The sequence below is a fragment of the Asparagus officinalis genome, chromosome 1 (assembly GCF_001876935.1).
Source record: "Asparagus officinalis chromosome 1, Aspof.V1, whole genome shotgun sequence".
In the NCBI taxonomy this organism is placed as follows: domain Eukaryota; kingdom Viridiplantae; phylum Streptophyta; class Magnoliopsida; order Asparagales; family Asparagaceae; genus Asparagus; species Asparagus officinalis.
In genome coordinates, this window is record NC_033794.1 from 8,875,240 (window position 1) to 8,895,309 (window position 20,070).

General features: G+C 41.2%; 1 protein-coding gene across 1 annotated transcript in view; it reads right to left on the reverse strand.

The window, feature by feature from the left end:
* LOC109848588 (probable amino acid permease 7) overlaps positions 1–7,618 on the reverse strand; it is a 10,202-nt gene extending 2,584 nt beyond the window's left edge. Inside the window, exons 1-3 of the mRNA XM_020418164.1 lie at positions 7,472–7,618; positions 1,355–1,591; positions 1–78 (exon numbers count right to left, since the gene is read on the reverse strand). The exon at positions 1–78 is cut by the window's left edge and continues 28 nt beyond it. Coding sequence (XP_020273753.1) covers positions 1–78; positions 1,355–1,591; positions 7,472–7,565 — 409 coding nt within the window. The 5' untranslated portion in view covers positions 7,566–7,618. The remainder of the gene's footprint in view (positions 79–1,354; positions 1,592–7,471) is intronic.

The following is a 20,070-nucleotide window of genomic DNA, read 5'->3' on the forward strand; positions in this document are numbered from 1 at the left end:
CCGTAATAGTGCTAACTATTCCACCACCATACAAGCTGGTATGCTGGAAGAACGCAGAAAACCAAAGGCTCTTCTCACCTACAAACATCCGCACACATCTCTTTTTAGGAGATAATTATATATAAAAGAAAAATATCTAACAATTGAATATTAATTTATATTAAAAAAAATCCTCTATAATTAAATTCTAGCTAATTAAAGATTTGGATTCAGTTAAAATATAAACGAAAAAAACTACATAACCCAAAAAAATATATAGCAAAAAACCACAGAAACGTAAAGGGAAAAAGTCTCACAGATAACCCTCTATAGAAAGTTATATTGGAAGGAAAGAAGACATGCCGCGTGTTATACTTAATTTTGAATTAGTTGAATCAATATATAGTATAAGTGCAAGTCAAAATATCACCACAACATAATATTGTTGCACAGTCATAATACCGTATCAAAGTTATTGCTAATTTTAATGTATGTTTGAAACGTGAATCATATTCTACTTGTTGATGCAAAAAAAAAAAAGGTTATTTGAACAAAACTAGTTTTTCCTTTTATTATTTTCTGCAGAGTGTCCTCGACATTTTTTTTCCCTCGAAAGATCTACACTATAAATGTGTGGAGTGTTTATAATTGATGATTGATGCTTAAAATTGATGCTGCAACAAAATGGGCTGGTGATCACATCGCCTCAGTTATTTAAATTGCACTCAACTAAAAGACATTTCAATCCTTTGACCCAAATATAAATAAATAAAACAATAATAATGATAAAATTCAAGTGACATCCGTAAAGCAACTTCTCTTAAAATTGCTATTGCCTTAAAATCGGCTAGTATAGTAGTCAACTGATACTGTCAACATCCTCCTAAAGACGGTTATTGTTACTTCTCAATAATCTTCTTTAATTAAACTAAAATATTTGGATGGACGGGTCATAGTTGGCCACCACACTGCATTATTGAGTAGACTGTCTCAAATATGACTTTTATTATTTGTGATCCAATTACTTTAATTTGAGTACAAATCAGAGCCGGGTGATTTGATGCGTCAAGGAGATGGTTGAAATATCAAACCCAATCCCCCCTTCTATGTATCCTTCCTGCGAATAGCTCAGAACACGTTTGAGGGATTAAATTTGTAATCGTGATATTTTACAAATCTCTTTCAAAGTGTCAATCAAAAACCTCTCTGAACTAACTCTGATATCATGTCAAAAGTTCCTGCCACTAAAAACTCTGAAGTTATAGTGACTGATGAGAGTTGAGGACTATACGTATGTACGTCCGTCAAATATCATATCAGTATCAAAATCAAAATAAAAGAAACGCAAGTAAATAAGAACTTACAGATTTCTCACCTAAATGCTGCTTCACAGCACTCACGTATGATAAATTCCTGATGTGGCCATGTTCAGGATCAGGAGACCGATAACAATCAGCAAGCAAAGTTGCAGGGACTAATGTGACTGCTGCGAAGAGAGTAATAGCAATAGGACCAGCAATCCAACCAAGCTGAGCCACACTCCATGCTAGAGATAGAACTCCAGTCCCTACAACCGCGGTTATTATGTGCGCAACGGCAGTATACACAGTTCCTAACAAAGCAAAACAAAAAGAGAGAGAGAGAGAAAAGTGAGTGTAAAGATAACACCGATAGTGCTTAGCACTAGCCCAAGACCGTAATACCCGAGAAACCCGAAAGAAACCAAGAGAATAAACCTCTAAGTATGAAGAAGAATATGAAGAACACTTAGAGAACACTTGAAAGACTTTTAGAGAAATGTAGAGAACTTATGAAGAGGAAGACTCTTTATTTGAACTTGCTTTATTCACTTGTTTAACTTTTTCTTCTTGCTTACAAATGAGAGAGGTGATGAGGTATTTATAGCCTCCCAAAGATATGTTACAAAGGATCTAGATTCTTCTAATATCACCTCCATAGTTTCTAGATATTTTTCTAATCTCTAGAAATTTTTACATAATATCTAAATATTTTTGTCACAAATTATCTAGATATTTCTATACTATTATCTAGATATTTAGCTTAAAGATTTCTCTAGAACACTTTAAGGAGGTGATCAACCTTCTAGAGTGTTTCTAGAAAACCTCTAAAATTTGGACCTAATTTTAGGTTTGGTCAAACTTAGAATAATTTCATCATAAACCCAAAATTAAGCTTGATCCAAAATCAAGTTTAATTTCAATACTCCCCCTTAAACTTGATTTTGTCAACCATCCCGAGCTTCGAGCGAAGTAACTCAAATTGGCCCTTTGGTAGTGACTTGGTGAAGATATCTGCAACGTTGTCTTCGCTTCGAACCTCCAAAGCTTCAATTGTTCCATCAAGCACCTTCTCCCGTATGAAATGATGTTCTAACTCGATATGCTTCGTCCTTGTATGAAACACCGGATTATTAGCCAACTTGATAGCACTTTGATTATCTCCATAAATTGTAACCGGCTTATTGATTGGCTCCAACAAATCTTCAAGGAGTCTTCGAAGCCATATACACTCTTGAGCTGCGAGTGTTGAAGCTTTATACTCCGCTTCAATGGTAGACAATGACACCGTTGCTTGCTTCTTGCTGCACCACGAAATACTTGTGTCTCCACATAAGAACACATACCCTGAAGTTGATTTTCGATCATCTAGATCTCCACCAAAGTCAGCATCCGTGAAACCATGAAGAGAAACCTTGGCATTGTACTTGTACATCAGACCCATGCCAAGAGTTGTCTTTACATACTTCAAAATCTTCTTTGCCGCTTCTAGATGTGGCTTCCTTGGTTCTTGCATAAACCGACTTACGAGACCCACCGCGAAGGCAAGGTCAGGTCTTGTAATGGTTAAGTATAGAAGACTTCCAACAAGAGAGCGATAAGGTCGAGGATCAGGTAGCAAGGACCCTTCATCGCGTTTAAGCTTTATGTTCACGTTCATCGGAGTAGTACGTGTCTTCCCTTCGTGTACTCCGAACCTTGCAACAATCCTTCTTGCGTAGCTTTGTTGGCCGACAAATATTCCATCATTTACCCTTTCGACCTCCAAACCAAGAAAATTGTTCAACTCACCCAACTTCTTCATCTCAAACCTCACCGACATATCCTCTTGTAGACAAGCAATTTCAGCATCATTATTCCCGATGATGATCATATCATCCACATAAAGAAGAACCACCACGTGGACTCCTCCATTCTTCTTGAAGAATAGACTCGGATCAGAATTTGATGGCACATACCCGCAAAACTGAAGGAATTGAGCAAGCTTTCCATACCAAGCTCGAGGAGCTTGTTTTAACCCGTACAAAGCCTTTTTAAGCTTGCAGACATAATCAGGATGCTCTCGTGACTTGAAACCAAGCGGTTGCTCCATGAAGATTTCCTTATCAAGCTCTCCGTATAGAAAAGCATTCTTCACATCTAGTTGCCATAACTTCCAACCAAAGCTTGCGGCTAAAGATAAAAGTGAGCGTACCGTAGTCATCTTTGCCACTGGACTGAAAGTTTCATCATAATCTTCTCTATATTTTTGAGAGAACCCTCGAGCAACCAACCTTGCCTTAAAGCTGTCAATGCTCCCATCCGTTTTTCGCTTAATTCGGTACACCCATTTACAAGAAACAGGTTGGACATCCTTGGGTTTTGGAACCAAATCCCAAGTTTCGTTCTTCATGAGAGCATTCATCTCCTCCTTCATTGCGCCCTCCCACTCTTGAATTCCTTTTGCTTCATCATACGATGATGGCTCCTCTTCATCTAATGGAGCTGCAAAGTAGCATGAGTAAGTAGTGACAAACCTTTCATCTCTGAACCGAGCAGGCTTAACAATGTTCCTTTTTGGCCGTTGATTAGCCATGGAACTACGATCTTCTTCCTCATCTTCCTCTTGATCAGTGCTCCCCCTTTCACCTTGCGTCTCTTCTTCAAGACTTCCTCTTTCACTTGGCATTTGAACAACTGGTTCATCGATCTTGGAGGAACCCCCACCTTCTTGTTCGACCAAGACTTGAGGTGGCCCATAAAATGAGGAAACTTCATCAAAGACAACATCACGAGACACGGTGTACCTGTGTGTCTCTGGATCCATACCCCTCCAGCCCTTCCTTTGTTCATCATAGCCGACAAAGATGCATTTCTTCGCCTTTGCCTCCAACTTGGTTCTTTGAGAGTCAAACACGTGGACGTAGCAGATTGATCCAAATATCCTGAGATGTTTCACCGTTGGCTTCTTCCCATGAACCATCTCATAAGGAAACTTCATATTGTTCGGACTAAGTGGCATCCGGTTGATGACATACGCTGCACATCTCATGCCTTCCGCTCATAAGGCCTTAGGCAAATTTTTATCATGTAACCAGCTTCTACATGTCTCGCTTAGATGTCTTATCTTCCTTTCCGCTACTCCATTTTGCTGAGGTGTATACGGACATGTAAATTCTCTTTTGATACCATGTTTTTGGCAAAAAGAAAGAAACTCCTTTGATATGAACTCCCCTCCATTATCCGTCCTTAAAGTCTTGATCTTCTGACCTAATTCTCCCTCCACGGTAACCTTGAATTCTTGAAACTTGGAGAATACTTCTGATTTTTTCTTCACAAAGTATACCCAAGTGTACCGTGAGAAGTCATCAACAAACAGTAACATGTACCGAAACCCAGAATAGGAGGATGTTCTCGTCGGACCCATCAAATCACTATGGACCCTCTCCAACGGAGCGCTGCATCGTGAAGTGGAGTTGTCAAATGGAAGCCTATATGACTTTCCATATTGACAGCCTTCACAAAGCTTTCCTTCATCATGAATCTTTAACTTTAGGAGCCCGTTAACCAAATCCTTATTCACCATAACATTTAGCTTAGTCATATTTATATGACCAAGCCTAGCATGTCATATAAAGGCATTATCATTCGTACTCATCTTCTCAACATAAGAATTTGAGGCCGATAAAACATATAAATCCTTAACCCGTGCTCCGGTGTGAACCACGTCCGCTTTTAATTCTTTAATATTCTTTAAGAATTTAACGTCTCTTGGACCAAATAAAACGTAGTTACCTGAGTCAACCGCATTCACCACAGAGAGAAGATTCTTCCTTACTCCAGGAACATGATATACGTTCTTGAGAGTGATTGGGCTTCCATCATCTCCTTCAATAACGACTGTCCCTTCCTTCTCAACGCAGTGGATTGAATTATCCGCAGTAATGATGGCTTCTTTCCCGTCATGACGCTGAAGACTAGAAAATAACTTCTCGTCTCCGGTAATATGATGGCTACAACCAGAATCCACAATCCAATCATTTCTAAGATTTTTTGCTGTGGATGTACCTGAAGATGCAGCCTCCATCGTGAAACATTTTCCCCATTCTTCGTCTTCAGTATGACCCTTTGATTCCGCCATATTTGTTTCCTTCAGCTTGACTCGACAATCCTTTTTGAAATGCCCAAGTTTTCCACACCGATAACACTTGAATCGCTTCTTGTCTCCCGTAGAAGATCCTTCTCGTCCATCATTATTCTTCACATTACCATATTTGGGTTTGGCTCTGAAGCTTTGTTGTCTCCTCGCTACAAAAGCGCTCCCCGAGTCATCATGGACTTTAACTCCCGCCATTTGCATGGCTAGTGATTCTTGCGAAGCTAGTAGATTTTTAAACTCCTCCAAGGAAGGTTGTGTAGCCCATCCTTGAACTGAAGTAACAAACAGTGTATATTCGGGTCGTAGACCACGAATAATAGACCGCTTCAACCGTGCTTCCGAAATCGACTCCTCTGGATTGAGAGTATTAATCTCAGAGCAAAGATTTTTTACCTTGATGAAAAACTCTGAGATTGAAGACTCCCCCTGCTTCGCATTCGCCAACTCGTTCTCTAACAGTTGTAGACGAGCCTCGTTCTTCTTGTTGAACAATTGATCTAGTGCCTGCCAAATAGCACTTGCGAATGTACATCTTGAGACATGCTCAAATAGTCCTGAAGATATTGACCTCTTCAAAGCAAACTCCGACTTGGCATTCTTCCGTGTCCACTCCTTTGTCGCTTCCGCTGTTAAAGCATCTCCCCTTGGTGGTGTTGTGCTGCTACCGCCGACGACATCCCATAAGTCCTCACTAACCAAGTATGACTCCATACATGACTTCCATAACCGATAGTTAGAATTGGTTTAAGATCTCCATTCCCAATCCAGCGACACGACCCATTGATTCCATACTTAGAGTAAACCCGAGCTCTCTTTAAACCCCGATCTTGAAGAGCACAAGATTAGAATGGCTCTGATACCATGTAAAGATAACACCGATAGTGCTTAGCACTAGCCCAAGACCGTAATACCCGAGAAACCCGAAAGAAACCAAGAGAATAAACCTCTAAGTATGAAGAAGAATATGAAGAACACTTAGAGAACACTTGAAAGACTTTTAGAAAAATGTAGAGAACTTATGAAGAGGAAGACTCTTTATTTGAACTTGCTTTATTCACTTGTTCAAATTTTTCTTCTTGCTTACAAATGAGAGAGGTGAGGAGGTATTTATAGCCTCTCAAAGATATGTTACAAAGGATCTAGATTCTTCTAATATCACCTCCATAGTTCCTAGATATTTTTCTAATCTCTAGAAATTTTTACATAATATCTAAATATTTTTGTCACAAATTATCTAGATGTTTCTATACTATTATCTAGATATTTAGCTTAAAGATTTCTCTAGAACACTTTAAGGAGGTGATCAACCTTCTAGAGTGTTTCTAGAAAACCTCTAGAATTTGGACCTAATTTTGGGTTTGGTCAAACTTAGAATAATTCAATCATAAACCCAAAATTAAACTTGATCCAAAATCAAGTTTAATTTCAATAGTGAGATGCAAGTGTAAGCCTTAGTTATTTAGATGAATTTCTCGATAATAAATTTTTGTAGTCCTTATTTTTCAAGAACCTCCTTTATCTAAAATGGTCAACAAAAAGCCCTTCTTAGTAATCATTAATGGCATCGTTCGTTTTGTATGTAGTTTGGTTCTTCAGATGTCTGCATGTTGGGAAGATTTTAACCATGGATATGATTTGAGAATGAACATAACAATTTTTTTTTTTTTTGGGTATGAAATTGAATAGCTTCGTTAAAGTGAGAAAGTAAAACATAACAAATTTAAAAGTTTATAGGGATAATTTCTTATATTTTTAATGTGACATCATCTTTAGAGGGCATTTGACTTCTACTTGGAATTTGAGATGGGCATAAAGGTGGGGAAAATTAGAAATCAAGAAGTCATGGGTTCATAAAAACACAGAGACCTTGTATTTGAAGAATTAAGGGTAGAAAATTGGCGTACTTTCGCTTAAGAAGACCCCTACGCTTATTTGAATTTCGTTATGATCAAAGAAAGGCCAACAAGACAGTAAAGTCTACAACTTCAGAAACCGAACTAGCCATTAAAAAATAAAAAATAAAAAAATAAACAGGAAGAGAAATTTAGTAGCTCACCAGTTCTCTTGAGGTGATCTTCATCCGACTCTTTTTGATTTCTTTTGAGCAGAGGAATATCTTCAGCAATTTCCTCTGCTCCTCCTCTTCCCATTGCTTAGTTCTTTCAGTTCATGGGTGTCAATGTTGCATTTGGATATATTAATTTCTAGGCGTAGGGGTGTTGGTGGTTTCTGACGAATGATTATAATATTCGTTTAGGAGAAGAAAAGTCTTTGGCTCATAATAACAAGAGAAAAGAAAGATTAGCATGATGTGGATGTTAACACGAGGATAGCTTAATAACTAGAGAAATACCAAAAAAAAAAAAAAGCCGCTTAATTATCTATGTTCACCTTTCATAGAGAAATAAAACACAAACACCCACACTCTAGTAATTTGTTGGACAAAAGTTATGAACTTCAAGAAAATAGCTTATGTTTCATCATAAGTTAAACTAACGTCAGTGAATTCTTCTAACATCTGAGCTTTCACCAAATGTATGAGGTGATGTTAGAATATGTTAAATGGACGATTATTTCATTCTTGGACTTCGACATTCTAACTATACAGATTTTTTTCCTCCTAGGGTTATACCTAACCTCTTGCAAAATGAATTTATTATTTTTGTTTTGATATATACATGCAGGTCCTATTTAATTTATTATTCTAAGAGGGAAAAAAATCAGAATTATGTGAAACGCTACCATTAAAGTTTATAATTTTTTTCTGGCCACCTCTATCTTCTAAGAATATATAATTACAACCCTTAAAGCTTCAAATGTTTAGTGAAAAAGATCTTCAATATTATGTTAGAGAGGCTCTTATTCAAATCTAATCAGGCATATGCACTGAAAGCGGATTAGAACAGCCTTGTTACATAAAATAGTCCATGTTTCAATCCATGAAAATATGCTCAATCCAACATATTAGATATAAAATTATAGCTCTTGACTTTAAAGTTTTGGTACAGCAGGTACTTCCCATACATAGAAAGCAACCATGTTTGTCCTTTTAATATAAAAAAAGAATTGAGAATTTTACCTTGTACAGCAGCTGCCATCCCACACTTCGCCACCGTCCTCCTGTGCTCGTTTGAAGTGACCAATCTACCCTTCTATCCTAGGTATAAATACAGGTATTATTCGAACATAACAATAAGAAATTAGATCTTAGATCTTGATCTTTTCCAATCTGATCTCTAAGCAGACATATTGCACACACAAGAACTCTCACAGTTCTTTGTTTTTCTCCACTCAAGTTTATCAGCTGACTTGATCGTTGGAGGAACCATGGGGGAACCAAGCCACATCCTCTCACGAGTTTCTACTTGTGCAGATTCATCAACTCCACTCAAAGAACCAGACATAAAGTCGGGAAAGAAAGGGGCCCCTCAACAATACTCAACAACCCCATCCAACCACGGATACAACTAACAGTGTGATCACTAGTACATCAACATACTCTATTCTGCATGTCTTTAATCACATCATATACATACTAGATACATGTTTTTTTTTTTCTAAAATCCATCACACTATCTCTCTAGGTAATTTATCATAAACTTTTTCTAGATAGATAGATTCTTTCTCATCTCTCTTTATCTTCCCAACAACCGCCTTAAAATATGTATAAGTTTCATAGTTGACCTCCCGGACGTAAAACTAATTGATTTTTAGTTACACTAATCTCCTTTCTTAGTCTTTACTCAATTATCCTCTCTCAGGTTTCATATTATGACTCATGAGTTTTATACTACGATAGTTTAAATAACTTTGTATAGTTCTTTTATTCTTATATATGGATATCACAATACTAATCCTACACTCATTGGGCATCCTTTTTGTCTAGATAATCTTACTAAATAATTTAATTAGCCATCATAAATCTATATCTCTAAAATATTTTCAAACTTCAATAGAGATATCATCTGATCCTATGGATTTTCCACTTTTTATTTTCTCTAGACATCTTTGACCTCACTAATTCTAAGTTTTTGATGATATTTATAGTTTCTATCATTCACTATGTAGTCAAATTCCTTATATTTCTCACTTGTTTGGTTATCATGAATCAATTTATGAAAGTAACTCCTCCACCTCTCTTTTATTTCCTCGTTAGTTATAAGAAATCTTTGATCTTTACTTTTAATATACCTAATATTATCCAAATCCTTACTGTTCCTTTCTCTAATCTTAGCAAGTCTCTAATCTTTCTTTCCCTCCTTAGATTCTAATTTCATATAGAATTTCTCATAAACTTTGTATTTAGTTTCACTAATTGCTCTTTTTGCTTCCTTCCTCGCTAGCTTATATTTCTCTAAGTTTTCCTTGTTCTTCCACTTTTGCCACTTTTTATACATTTTTCTTCTCTCTAACTGCTTTGCACATCCTCATTCCACCACCAACTCTCATTACCATCTAATCTATAACTTTTAGATTCTCGTAATATATCTTTAGCCACATTCTAAATATAATAAGACATGTTATTCCACATAATATTAGTCTCATTATTCATATTCCATATATCTTCCTTCATTATCTCATTTTTATAATTCTCTCAAAGTTTCACCATGTTTGCGTCGAAAATTAATGTATTTATTGTGGTATTCATTACAACTTCGGTCGTTATAATGAAAACAAAAAAGATAGTCTTTTTATAAGACTTTTACACAATGAAAATGAAAAAATACAATTCTCGTCAAACAAACGCAGAGATCGTTTATCGGTCTTCTGCTTGCGTGGGTGTCTTTGCCTGTGTCGGGGATGTTAATATCCGTGGACCATCTTAGATCTGGATCCGATTGATAAAAAATTCGGCAGAGCTTCGTCTTCACCGAGGAAGTATTTGATTTGAAGCGCTGAGATCGACCAAGCGAAATCAGGGCTCTTCTCGAGATTAAGACCAAGCCTAATCTCAAGGGACGGACGGACGGGGTTCAGATCCTTCGAATAGCTCCTTCTTTATGCCGAAGTTCGCCAGGATCTGATTTGCCTTCGCTGAAATTCGTGCTCCTTGACTCCTTAATCCAGCAGCACCTCCACGTCTTGATAAATATTCGTCCCCGCTAAAAGGAGGCCCTAGGCTTGTATTTATAGGGCTTCGGAAGCGGTTATTTGGATGAGAACAAGTGATTTGGCTCTATCTTCAGTTAACAACAGCCTAACCATGTTTGGGGATGATATCAAGTCAGTTGGGAACCCCTGAAACAGATAAATCCTGTGAAAACAGCTTTAAAATCGTCAAAACATGTTTCAGGTTCCGGACTGCGCGGCGCGGGTCGGACTGACCCGACCCGCGCTTGCGCGGGTCGGTTTGTTCCGTCCTGCGTTCGCGCAGTTTTGTCGACTTTTTCCTTTTCTGTTCTCTTTCTTCCGAGACTTGTTCTTTTCGCGTGTTTGGTCGATTTGTTGACTTGTATGCTTCGCCGCGAGACCGACCGTCGAACGCGTGTTGGTTAATCTACGCGTGTTGATCGATGCGCGCGGACTGATTGGTGTGTACACGTTGGCCGACGCGCACGAGCTGGTTGACGTGCATGCGTTTGACCAACGCGCACGAGATGATTTGACGTGCACGCGTTTGACCGACGCGCACAAGATGATTTGACGTGCACGCGATGATTTGACGTACGCGCGTTGACCGGCATGCACGAGCTGCTTAGGTGAATCTTCTTGACTCGCCAATTCATTGCTTCGAGTTTCGTGCGGGCTCTCATAGACAATTTTAGACGCCTACACACCATTTAATTTTTACTCTCTTGTTTATGTTAGTTTTCCTACTCCACTTTTTATTAGACATGTCTGATACCATCAACCTATGTTGTGTAGTTAAACTCTCTCTCAATATAATTTTATAATATTTACATGTTAATCTATCTACCATTCTAATAAGAAAAAGTCTATTTGAATACTATTAGATTCACTTTTAAAGATCATTAAGTGCTCATCTCTTTTTTGTAAATTATGTATTTGCTATTATCAAATCATAAGATGTTGCAAACTCTAAAATTGATTCTCCCATATTGTTCTTATCTCCATAAACCTAAAAACCTTCATGTATCCTCTCATGTCTATTATTATCCTTACCAACATGTTCATTAAGATCCTCTCCTATAAATAATTTCTCTCTTGGAATTCTTGCACCAATTCATCTAAGCTATTCTAAAATGCCCATTTTAGTACTCTCGGGCAACTTTGCTTGTGGTGTGTAAGTACTAATAATATTAATAACATGTACTTCTAATATATTTTTTATTAGTACTGTAGGCGTCAAAAAATGCCTATAGGTGTCCGCACACAGCTCGAGACAGAGAGAAGATGACGAACATCGTTATCCGAGTCTAAGAGGATTATCTGACGCCGACAAGCGCCTGAAGCAAAACGGCGAATCAAGTGACCTGCGCGCTCGACAGTCAGCTCGCGCACGCCAATCAACTCGCATGCGTCAATCAACATGTGCGCATTAATCAGTTCATGCGCATCGATCAACACGCGCGTGACAATCAGTTCATGCACGTCGATCAACACGCGCACGTTAATCAGCTAGCACGCGTTAATCAACTCAAAGCATACAAATCAACGAAGCGAACCAAACACGCGAAAGGACAAGTCTCGAAGAAAGAGAACGGAAAAGAAGAAAAAATCAACAAACCTGCGCGAGCGCAGGACAGAACAAACTGACCTGCGCGAGCGCGGGACGGAACAAACCGACCCGCGCCGAGCGCGGGACGGATCAACCGCACCCGCGCAAGCGCGGCGTCGGCCGGATTGTCCGGGTTCGGACTGATCCGACCCGCGTAAGCACGCGTCGGATTGGTCCGACGCCCGCTAACGCCGGGTCAGAACCAGTTCTGCCGCCGCTGTTTGACCCCCTGATGTGTATTTCGCGGGTTTTACAGTTTTCTCGAGATCTTTTCAGTTCATGAGGTCTTTAACTGGCTTGAGATCTCCCCAAACGTAGTTAGGCTGCTTTGTCAACTGAAGAATAGAGCAAATCACTTGTCTCATCCAAATAACCGCTTCTGAAGCCCTTAAATACAAGCTAGGCCCTCCTTTTCAGCGGGGCGATGTGATATCAGATGATGGAGGGTGCTGCGGATTGTGGAGGTCAAAGGAGCACGATTTTAGTGGGGTTGACAGATCTTGTGAGTTCTTCGCATAAAGAAGGAAGTTCGAGAGATCCGACAACCCATTCCGTCCGTCCTTGAGATTAGGCTTCTGGTCTTAATCTCGAGAAGAGCCCTGATTTTGCTTGGTCGTCATCTCAGCGCTTTCAAATCAAATACTTCCTCGGTGAGACGAAGCTCTGCCGAATTTATTTATCAAACCGGATCCAGATCAAAGGCGGTCCGGATAAACCCCGGCACAGGCAAAGATCCCACGCAAGCAAGACGCGTAACAATTCATCTTTTGTATCTGCGTTTGTTTTGATAAAGTTGTAAACTTGTTTTATTTTTATTGTGTAAGGAGATCTTATAAAAAGATCAACTTTTTTTTTATTTTATTCGAGTTTATTGTAATGACTAAAGTTGTAATAGATTCGATCGCAATGAATACAATAATTTTCGACGCAAACAAACTTGCGACCACAGTGGGAGCCAACAGCTTCACTGTCGGAGCTGTCGTGTCGCAACCTCGGATCTGCATCCCGGTTGAAGAAGTGGTCGAATACGAGTTCGACCAACTGAAGTTCGAGGAATATCTGTCGTCCTCCTCCTCCAGATCCTCCGCCTCTCGCAAGCGAAGGAAGATCAACGCCCCCGTTGTTGCGGTAGCTGAACCTCGCCACCCCTCCTCAATCAAGGAGTTGAGTACAGAAGGCGCGCCTATTTTATCGAACAGAACTCGTCAAAGGCAGCGCCAACGCTGTGCGCGCTAACTCGCTAGAGCCTTGGAGTCAATTGACGGGATCCGTTACGAGGCGGATCTGAAAATTAGGCAACGCCAAGCACCCCAACAGCGGACAAATGTCCTCCCCTCCAAACCAATAGCAAATGAATGGATCCAAATCAAAAAGATCCGTTCAACTCTGGAGGAGCGAATTCAAAAGCGCCGCGCGCTTGCGCGCACGCGAATTCTTGTGCAAAAAGCACAAAAGATGCAGAAGAAGGACATAGCTAAGAAACAACCAAGACTGCATCAAACTTGGAGGCCAAAATCCAAAACGGCGGCCGAAAAGATCGAGAATCGCGGGTCACTTCTTCCACTTTGCAGGTCACTTGGATCCGACCTTTCAAATCGCAGGTCACTTGGATCCGACCCTCCACTTCGCAGGTCACTTGGATCCGACCTTCCACTTTGCAGGTCACTTGGATCCGACCTTTCAAATCGCAGGTCACTTGGATCCGACCCTCCACTTTGCGGGTCACTTGGATCCGACCCTCCACTTCGTGGGTCACTTGGATCCGACCTTCCAAATCGCGGGTCACTTGAATCCGACCCTCCAACCCGTCGGTCACTTAAATCTGACCCGCGCCAGGGTCGAGACAGAAGACGTTCTGCACCGGTTACGTTGATCCCTTCGAGTTCCGCACCTCTGGTGGAGCCCCACGACAACATGGATTTGTCCCGATTCAAGGTGAGGATAGTTGATCGCCTGGGTCCTTTGCACGAGGATCGAGGCAAAGTTTTGATCGAAGGACACTTGGGTCCGATGATTGAACCCCGAACGACTCGTCGAGCTGGGGGTCGCACATGCCCTCACAACAATTTCAAGCCTTCGTATAAAGGGAAAACTCCAGTTTTTACCCGCCTGGGAGGTGTGTATTAAAGTCCAAGAGCCCGTCAAAAGTCCACGCTTACAAATGCGTGACTCTAAACGCGTGACTCTTGAGAACGCCAACAAGAAGTTGCATACTCAGAAGAAAACGCGTAAGATAAACGAGCGCATTATACCTGAGGATTCATGTAAACAGTCGATAGGTTACTCCGACGGCAACGTCGATGAGTTGTACTATCAGGCTGGGGGTATGAACAAGTCTCGGAAGAGAAGTACCCGGGAATTGGAGTCTCACTGCCCGTGCGCTAAGATAATCAGGACAATATTATCAACATGTAGTTGCCCCAAGACCGCTCCGCAGAGGGTCTCGATATTCGAGAGGATCTTTAACGGAGCGACTAAGCCCAAGCCAAAATGTTTCTGCAAGAAACAATCGGCCATTAAAGGTGACGAACTTCCGGAAGTCACAATAAATATGACTGATAAGGGAAATTCGGTTCAACCTTCTAGCTCTGACCCACTTATATCACACCGTCTAACCCGGTTGCGATCGGGAACTATTAGACAAAGAGATTACCAGAGAATGCAGAGAGGGTTATCCTCGGATGATGAAGCATCGGATGCTAACTCGGCAATCGCTTCTGATAATACAGTATCCAGTCCGGGACAATCCCGTGAAGTGTTCATGATCAACACCGAGCAAATCACTAAAATTCTTGAGGATGCTCTAACCAAGCAGAAAGAGGCATTCAAGATTGAAATGGAAATGACTATGCAGCAGATGAGGGAAGAACATGACCAAAAAATCCGAGCTTTGTCAAATCAAATTGGCGAATCCAGTCATCGCAACACTGCTAACCAAGCAAATAGCGATTCAGATGTAGATGAACGTCTCAATCCTGATAACCCTCGTTGACCAAAACACTGGGGGTGACTCCACTAAAGATAACAACGCTGGGGGTGGTTCCACCGAAGATGACAATGCTGAGGGTGACCGTGTTATTCCTCTTTCAAATCGTCCGAGGCCCGACACGAGTGAGGATGAGAAAATGAAAGATCTCGAGAGCAAAATCAACGCTCTAATGTCTGCTCGAGAGGTGAAAAGGACCAGCATTCCATGTCCCTATCCAAGAGAATGGGATTCGATCCCGTATCCGACGAAGTTCAACCTGATTAACTTCACGCCGTTTGACGTGAAGGGTTCACCTACTCAACATCTGATCTACTTCAAGTCCCACTTGGGTATGATCTCCGGCAATAAAGCCTTGATGGTTTGGTCATTCGTTGGCACCCTTCGCGGGCCGGCCTTCGATTGGTACCGCCATCTCAAGCCCGGAAGTATTAACAACTGGGACGATATGGAGAACTCATTCCTTGGTAACTTCTTTGAGGACGACGACGAGGTATCCATCAGGACACTTCTTCCGGAATAAAGCAATGAACTGCCGAGATCCGATCACGGAGGACTTCATCCTTCAGACATGTCATAACAACCTATCTATTGAGATATTGGAAGTTATGGGAGTCGCACCGTCTAACACTTGGAAAGACTTGAAGGTGCACGGTGAACAAGCCGAATGCTTCCTCCGAAGGAAGAAGGCCGAGAGGAGCCAACCGATGGCCAATCCTCCGAACTTTAACTTTGCCTCTCGTGGTAAGGGCAAGGTACCTGCAGCTGCTGTTGGTACTAATCAAATGTTACAACAGCAATCCCGAAGGCAGCAAAAGACTTCGGACCCGAGACTCCAAAAAGAGTATTCCTTCAAGGACGAGGACGTTCCAGCCATCTTCGAATCCCTCCTTGAAAACAACAAGATCAAGCTTCCACCCATCACAAATCAGGAGGAAGCTGATAACATTTTGGATCCAAAGTATTGTGCGTACCACAGGAGGATCCTCCATCCCACCAAGGATTGCTTCGCTCTCAAGAATAGCATTCAAACATTGGTTGAAGCCGGCGTTATATCGCTCAATTAAGTCGAATGAAGACTCCGACAAGTATAAGAGTATAAACTGCTCCTTCCTACACTCCAAAGAGTATATGAGTATAAACTACTTCTCAATCATCCAACTAAGTATAATATTAAACCCGGTTTCGCAAAGGAAGCTGGGGGTGGATGATTTTTGTAACGGGAAGTTCCTAGAGAATTATATATTCTTAAGGATAACCCGAACATGCGACTGAGGATAACGTACTCCTCGTTACACCCAGTTTTGCAAAGAAAGCTGGGGGTGGATAATTCATGTAACGGGAAGTTCCCGGAAGAATGTTAAATGTAATATTCTTAGGGATAACCCGATCATTATGAACAAAGTGATAAACACTAAACTCCTACTATGACTTCTGAATACCCTTTTGCTGAGATGAGATTCGATCGCTTCATTAGATCACTCTTCCCTCACAAAACTCTCATTGGTGCTTAATGACTCACAGTCTCCCACCATAAAATCCCCTACCGATCAAAATTCTTTCCTGTTTAATCCATTCAAACTCCCGCTATGTTCGTGCACTCAACACTTTCATGGTTAGAGTCCGGATACAATGCTTAGAATTTTGATCTGTCAATCCTTGACGAAATGACAAACCCTTTCGTGCTAAGTCATTATCACTTAACACCAAGAACCCCTACTGAGTGATTTGTACAAGTCAACACTCCCACTGTGATTTGTACTCTCACTCCCACTATCCACTTGGTCAAACCTTCCTACAGTTAGGACCATAGTCAAAATCCCCTCTCGATTCCTTCAATGAATGAGAGGTCCACAAATCGAGTGATCAAACCTATAAAAGTTAGGGTCATCTCACACTCCCCCTCCCACCTGGTCAAACATTCCTACAGTTAGGACCAAAACCACAATTCCCTCTCGAAAAAAATGAGAAATCCATCTTCAGTTCGGTAATCAAACCTTCCGACAGTTAGGGTTATCCGAATCTTTTTGATTCTCGGAGTGGAGATCCCACTCTTAGTTTCACATTCCCGGATTCTTAAAGTGGAGATCCCACTTTGAGTTTCCTTTTGCAACTGGAGATAGAATATAAAATTCTTCCTCTTCAGCTTTGGGAGATAGAATATAAAATTCTTCCTCTCCCGTTTCGGGTTCGTCTTTGCCCCAAGAGAAGACACCACCTTTTTAACTCCTAAAATCCGTGCCTCACAGGCACGGGGAAATTTATCCCAAATCCTGAGTAGGGATAAGTCAACGCCTGACACGCGTTGCCGGTTTAGTCTTTCACCGATTGAAAAAGACACCAGAATCCAGTCTGGGGCATTTTATCCCGAAGCCTAAGTAGGGATAAGTCAACGCTTAGCCCGCGTTGCTGGGTGGTTCGTTCCCGTAAAAATGACCGAGTCTACGTATTCAGCATCGTAGCAACAAAAATCCATGCCTTTTATGCATGGGGAATTTTATCCCGAATCCTGAGCAGGGATAAGTCAACGCCTAACACGCGTTGCCGGTTAGTCTTTTGCCGTGAAAAGGACAAAAGCCCACATATTCAACATTGTGGCAGGTCGTTATTAATAATGCTAAAATCCGCGCCTCACACGCGCGGGGAATTTTATCCCGAACCCTAAGTAGGGATAAGTCAACGCCTAACTCGCGTTGCCGGTTTAGTCTTTCACCGATTGAAAAAGACACCAGAGTATAATTCTGGGGATACGTATTCAATATCGTAGCATCAAGTCTAAGGGAGTTCATTCCTTTAGCACAACGTCACGTGCGGAACGGACTTAAACAATCCGCATGCAAGCCCGATTCAAACGGTAATCGGTAAAGGCACGCCAAATCCGTTGAAGGCTGAGGGTTTGCCAAAAACCTTAAAGTCTACGTCTGATACACGTCGCTGTTTAGTCTTTTCACAGGAGAAAGACGAAGTCTACGTATTCAATATCGTAGCACTAAAAGAGTTAACTCTTTTAGCATAACGTTACATGCGGAACGGACTTAAACAATCCGCATGCTAGCCCGACTCAAACGGTAGTCGGTAAAGGCTTATCAAACCCGTTGATGGCTGAGAATTTGCCAAAAATTCTATAAATGCGAGTCATTGACGTATCAGCTTCATTAGTTGGTCTCATGACTTGAACATCCAACAAACTTCAGGATAAGATCCACACGTGCAGATGAATCAGGTTTAATAGTTGGTCCTGTAGCCCAACATTCGGGACCGTCACGCTCCAATGCCTTAAGAGCTTAAACTGTGTAGACTCCAGTAAACGTACGAGTATAAGCTGTGTTAACGCCGGTCAACGCGTTAAAGTAAAGATCGATGTTGGTCAATGCATCAGCAATTTCGCCAAAATAAGGCAAAAGATGACTCCAAGGATTTCAGTTACAATCAGATATGAATTCCCGACGGAGAGGATCAGTTCAAAGTCAACTCAATGGCACGAGCTAAGTTCAGAAACTTACACACCAATCTCAGTTCAAGATTTCGACAACGGTCAGACGATAAACGCAGCGCCGGAAGAACTTCACCTATTCGACAAAACAATGAATAGATTGAAGACTGAAGAAGTTAAGAATTGAGATAGTTCAAGGTCACTCTACGAAATTGAGGAGATGGCCTATCTATTTTCGGAGGGGCGATTGATTATCAAGACGAGGAGGTGCTGCCGGATTGTGGAGTCAAAGATGCCTATAGGTGTCCGCACACAGCTCGAGACAGAGAGAAGACGACGAATATCGTTATCCGAGTCTAAGAGGATTATCTGACGCCGATAAGCGCCTGAAGCAAAACGGCGAATCAAGTGACCTGCGCGCTCGACAGTCAGCTCGCGCGCGCCAATCAACTCGCATGCGTCAATCAACACGTGCGCGTTAATCAGTTCATGCACGTCGATCAACACGTGCGTGACAATCAGTTCGTGCACGTCGATCAACACGCGCACGTTAATCAGCTAGCACGCGTTAATCAACTCAAAGCATACAAATTAATGAAGCGAACCAAACACGCGAAAGGACAAGTCTTGAAGAAAGAGAACGGAAAAGAAGAAAAAATCAACAAACCTGCGCGAGCGCAGGACAGAACAAACTGACCTGCGCGAGCGCGGGACGGAACAAACCGACCCGCGCGAGCGCGGGACGGATCAACCCGACCCGCGCAAGCGCGGGTCAGACCAGTCTGCCGCGCTGTTTTGACCCCCTGATGTGTATTTCGACGGTTTTAACAGTTTTCTCGAGATCTTTTCAGTTCCAGAGGTTCTTAACTGGCTTGAGATCATCCCCAAACGTGGTTAGGCTGTTGTCAACTGAAGATAGAGCCAAATCACTTGTTCTCATCCAAATAACCGCTTCTGAAGCCCTATAAATACAAGCCTAGGGCCTCCTTTCAGCGGGGCGATTGATTATCAAGACGAGAAGGTGCTGCCGGATTGTGGAGTCAAAAGAGCACGAATTTCAGCGAGGGTTGACAGATCTTGGCGAGTTCTTCGGCATAAAGAAGGAGAGTTCGAGAGATCGCAATCAGATCTGATCGACGGTGGTCCACGGATAAACCCCGGCATAGGCAAAGACACCCACGCAAGCAGAAGACCGATGAACGATCTCTGCGTTTGTTTGATAAAGTTGTAAATTCTTTTTTTATTTTCATTGTGTAAGGAGATCTTATACAAAGATCAACTTTTTATTTTATTCGAGTTTATTGTAACGACTAAAGTTGTAATAGATTCGATAGCAATGAAAATAGCAACTTTCGACGCAAACAAGTACTACTCTATCTCCAACTCTTTTTATATCTACGACACTATCTTTTATTATGTTATCTACAGTGACTCCCACTCAATTACTATTCTTCTCTTTTTCTGTGCATTAAATTTTATATCCGGTTTTTAAATTTCTCTAGGTTTTTCACATATCCATTTAATTATACTTATGTTTCTTCTAAGCATGATATCTAT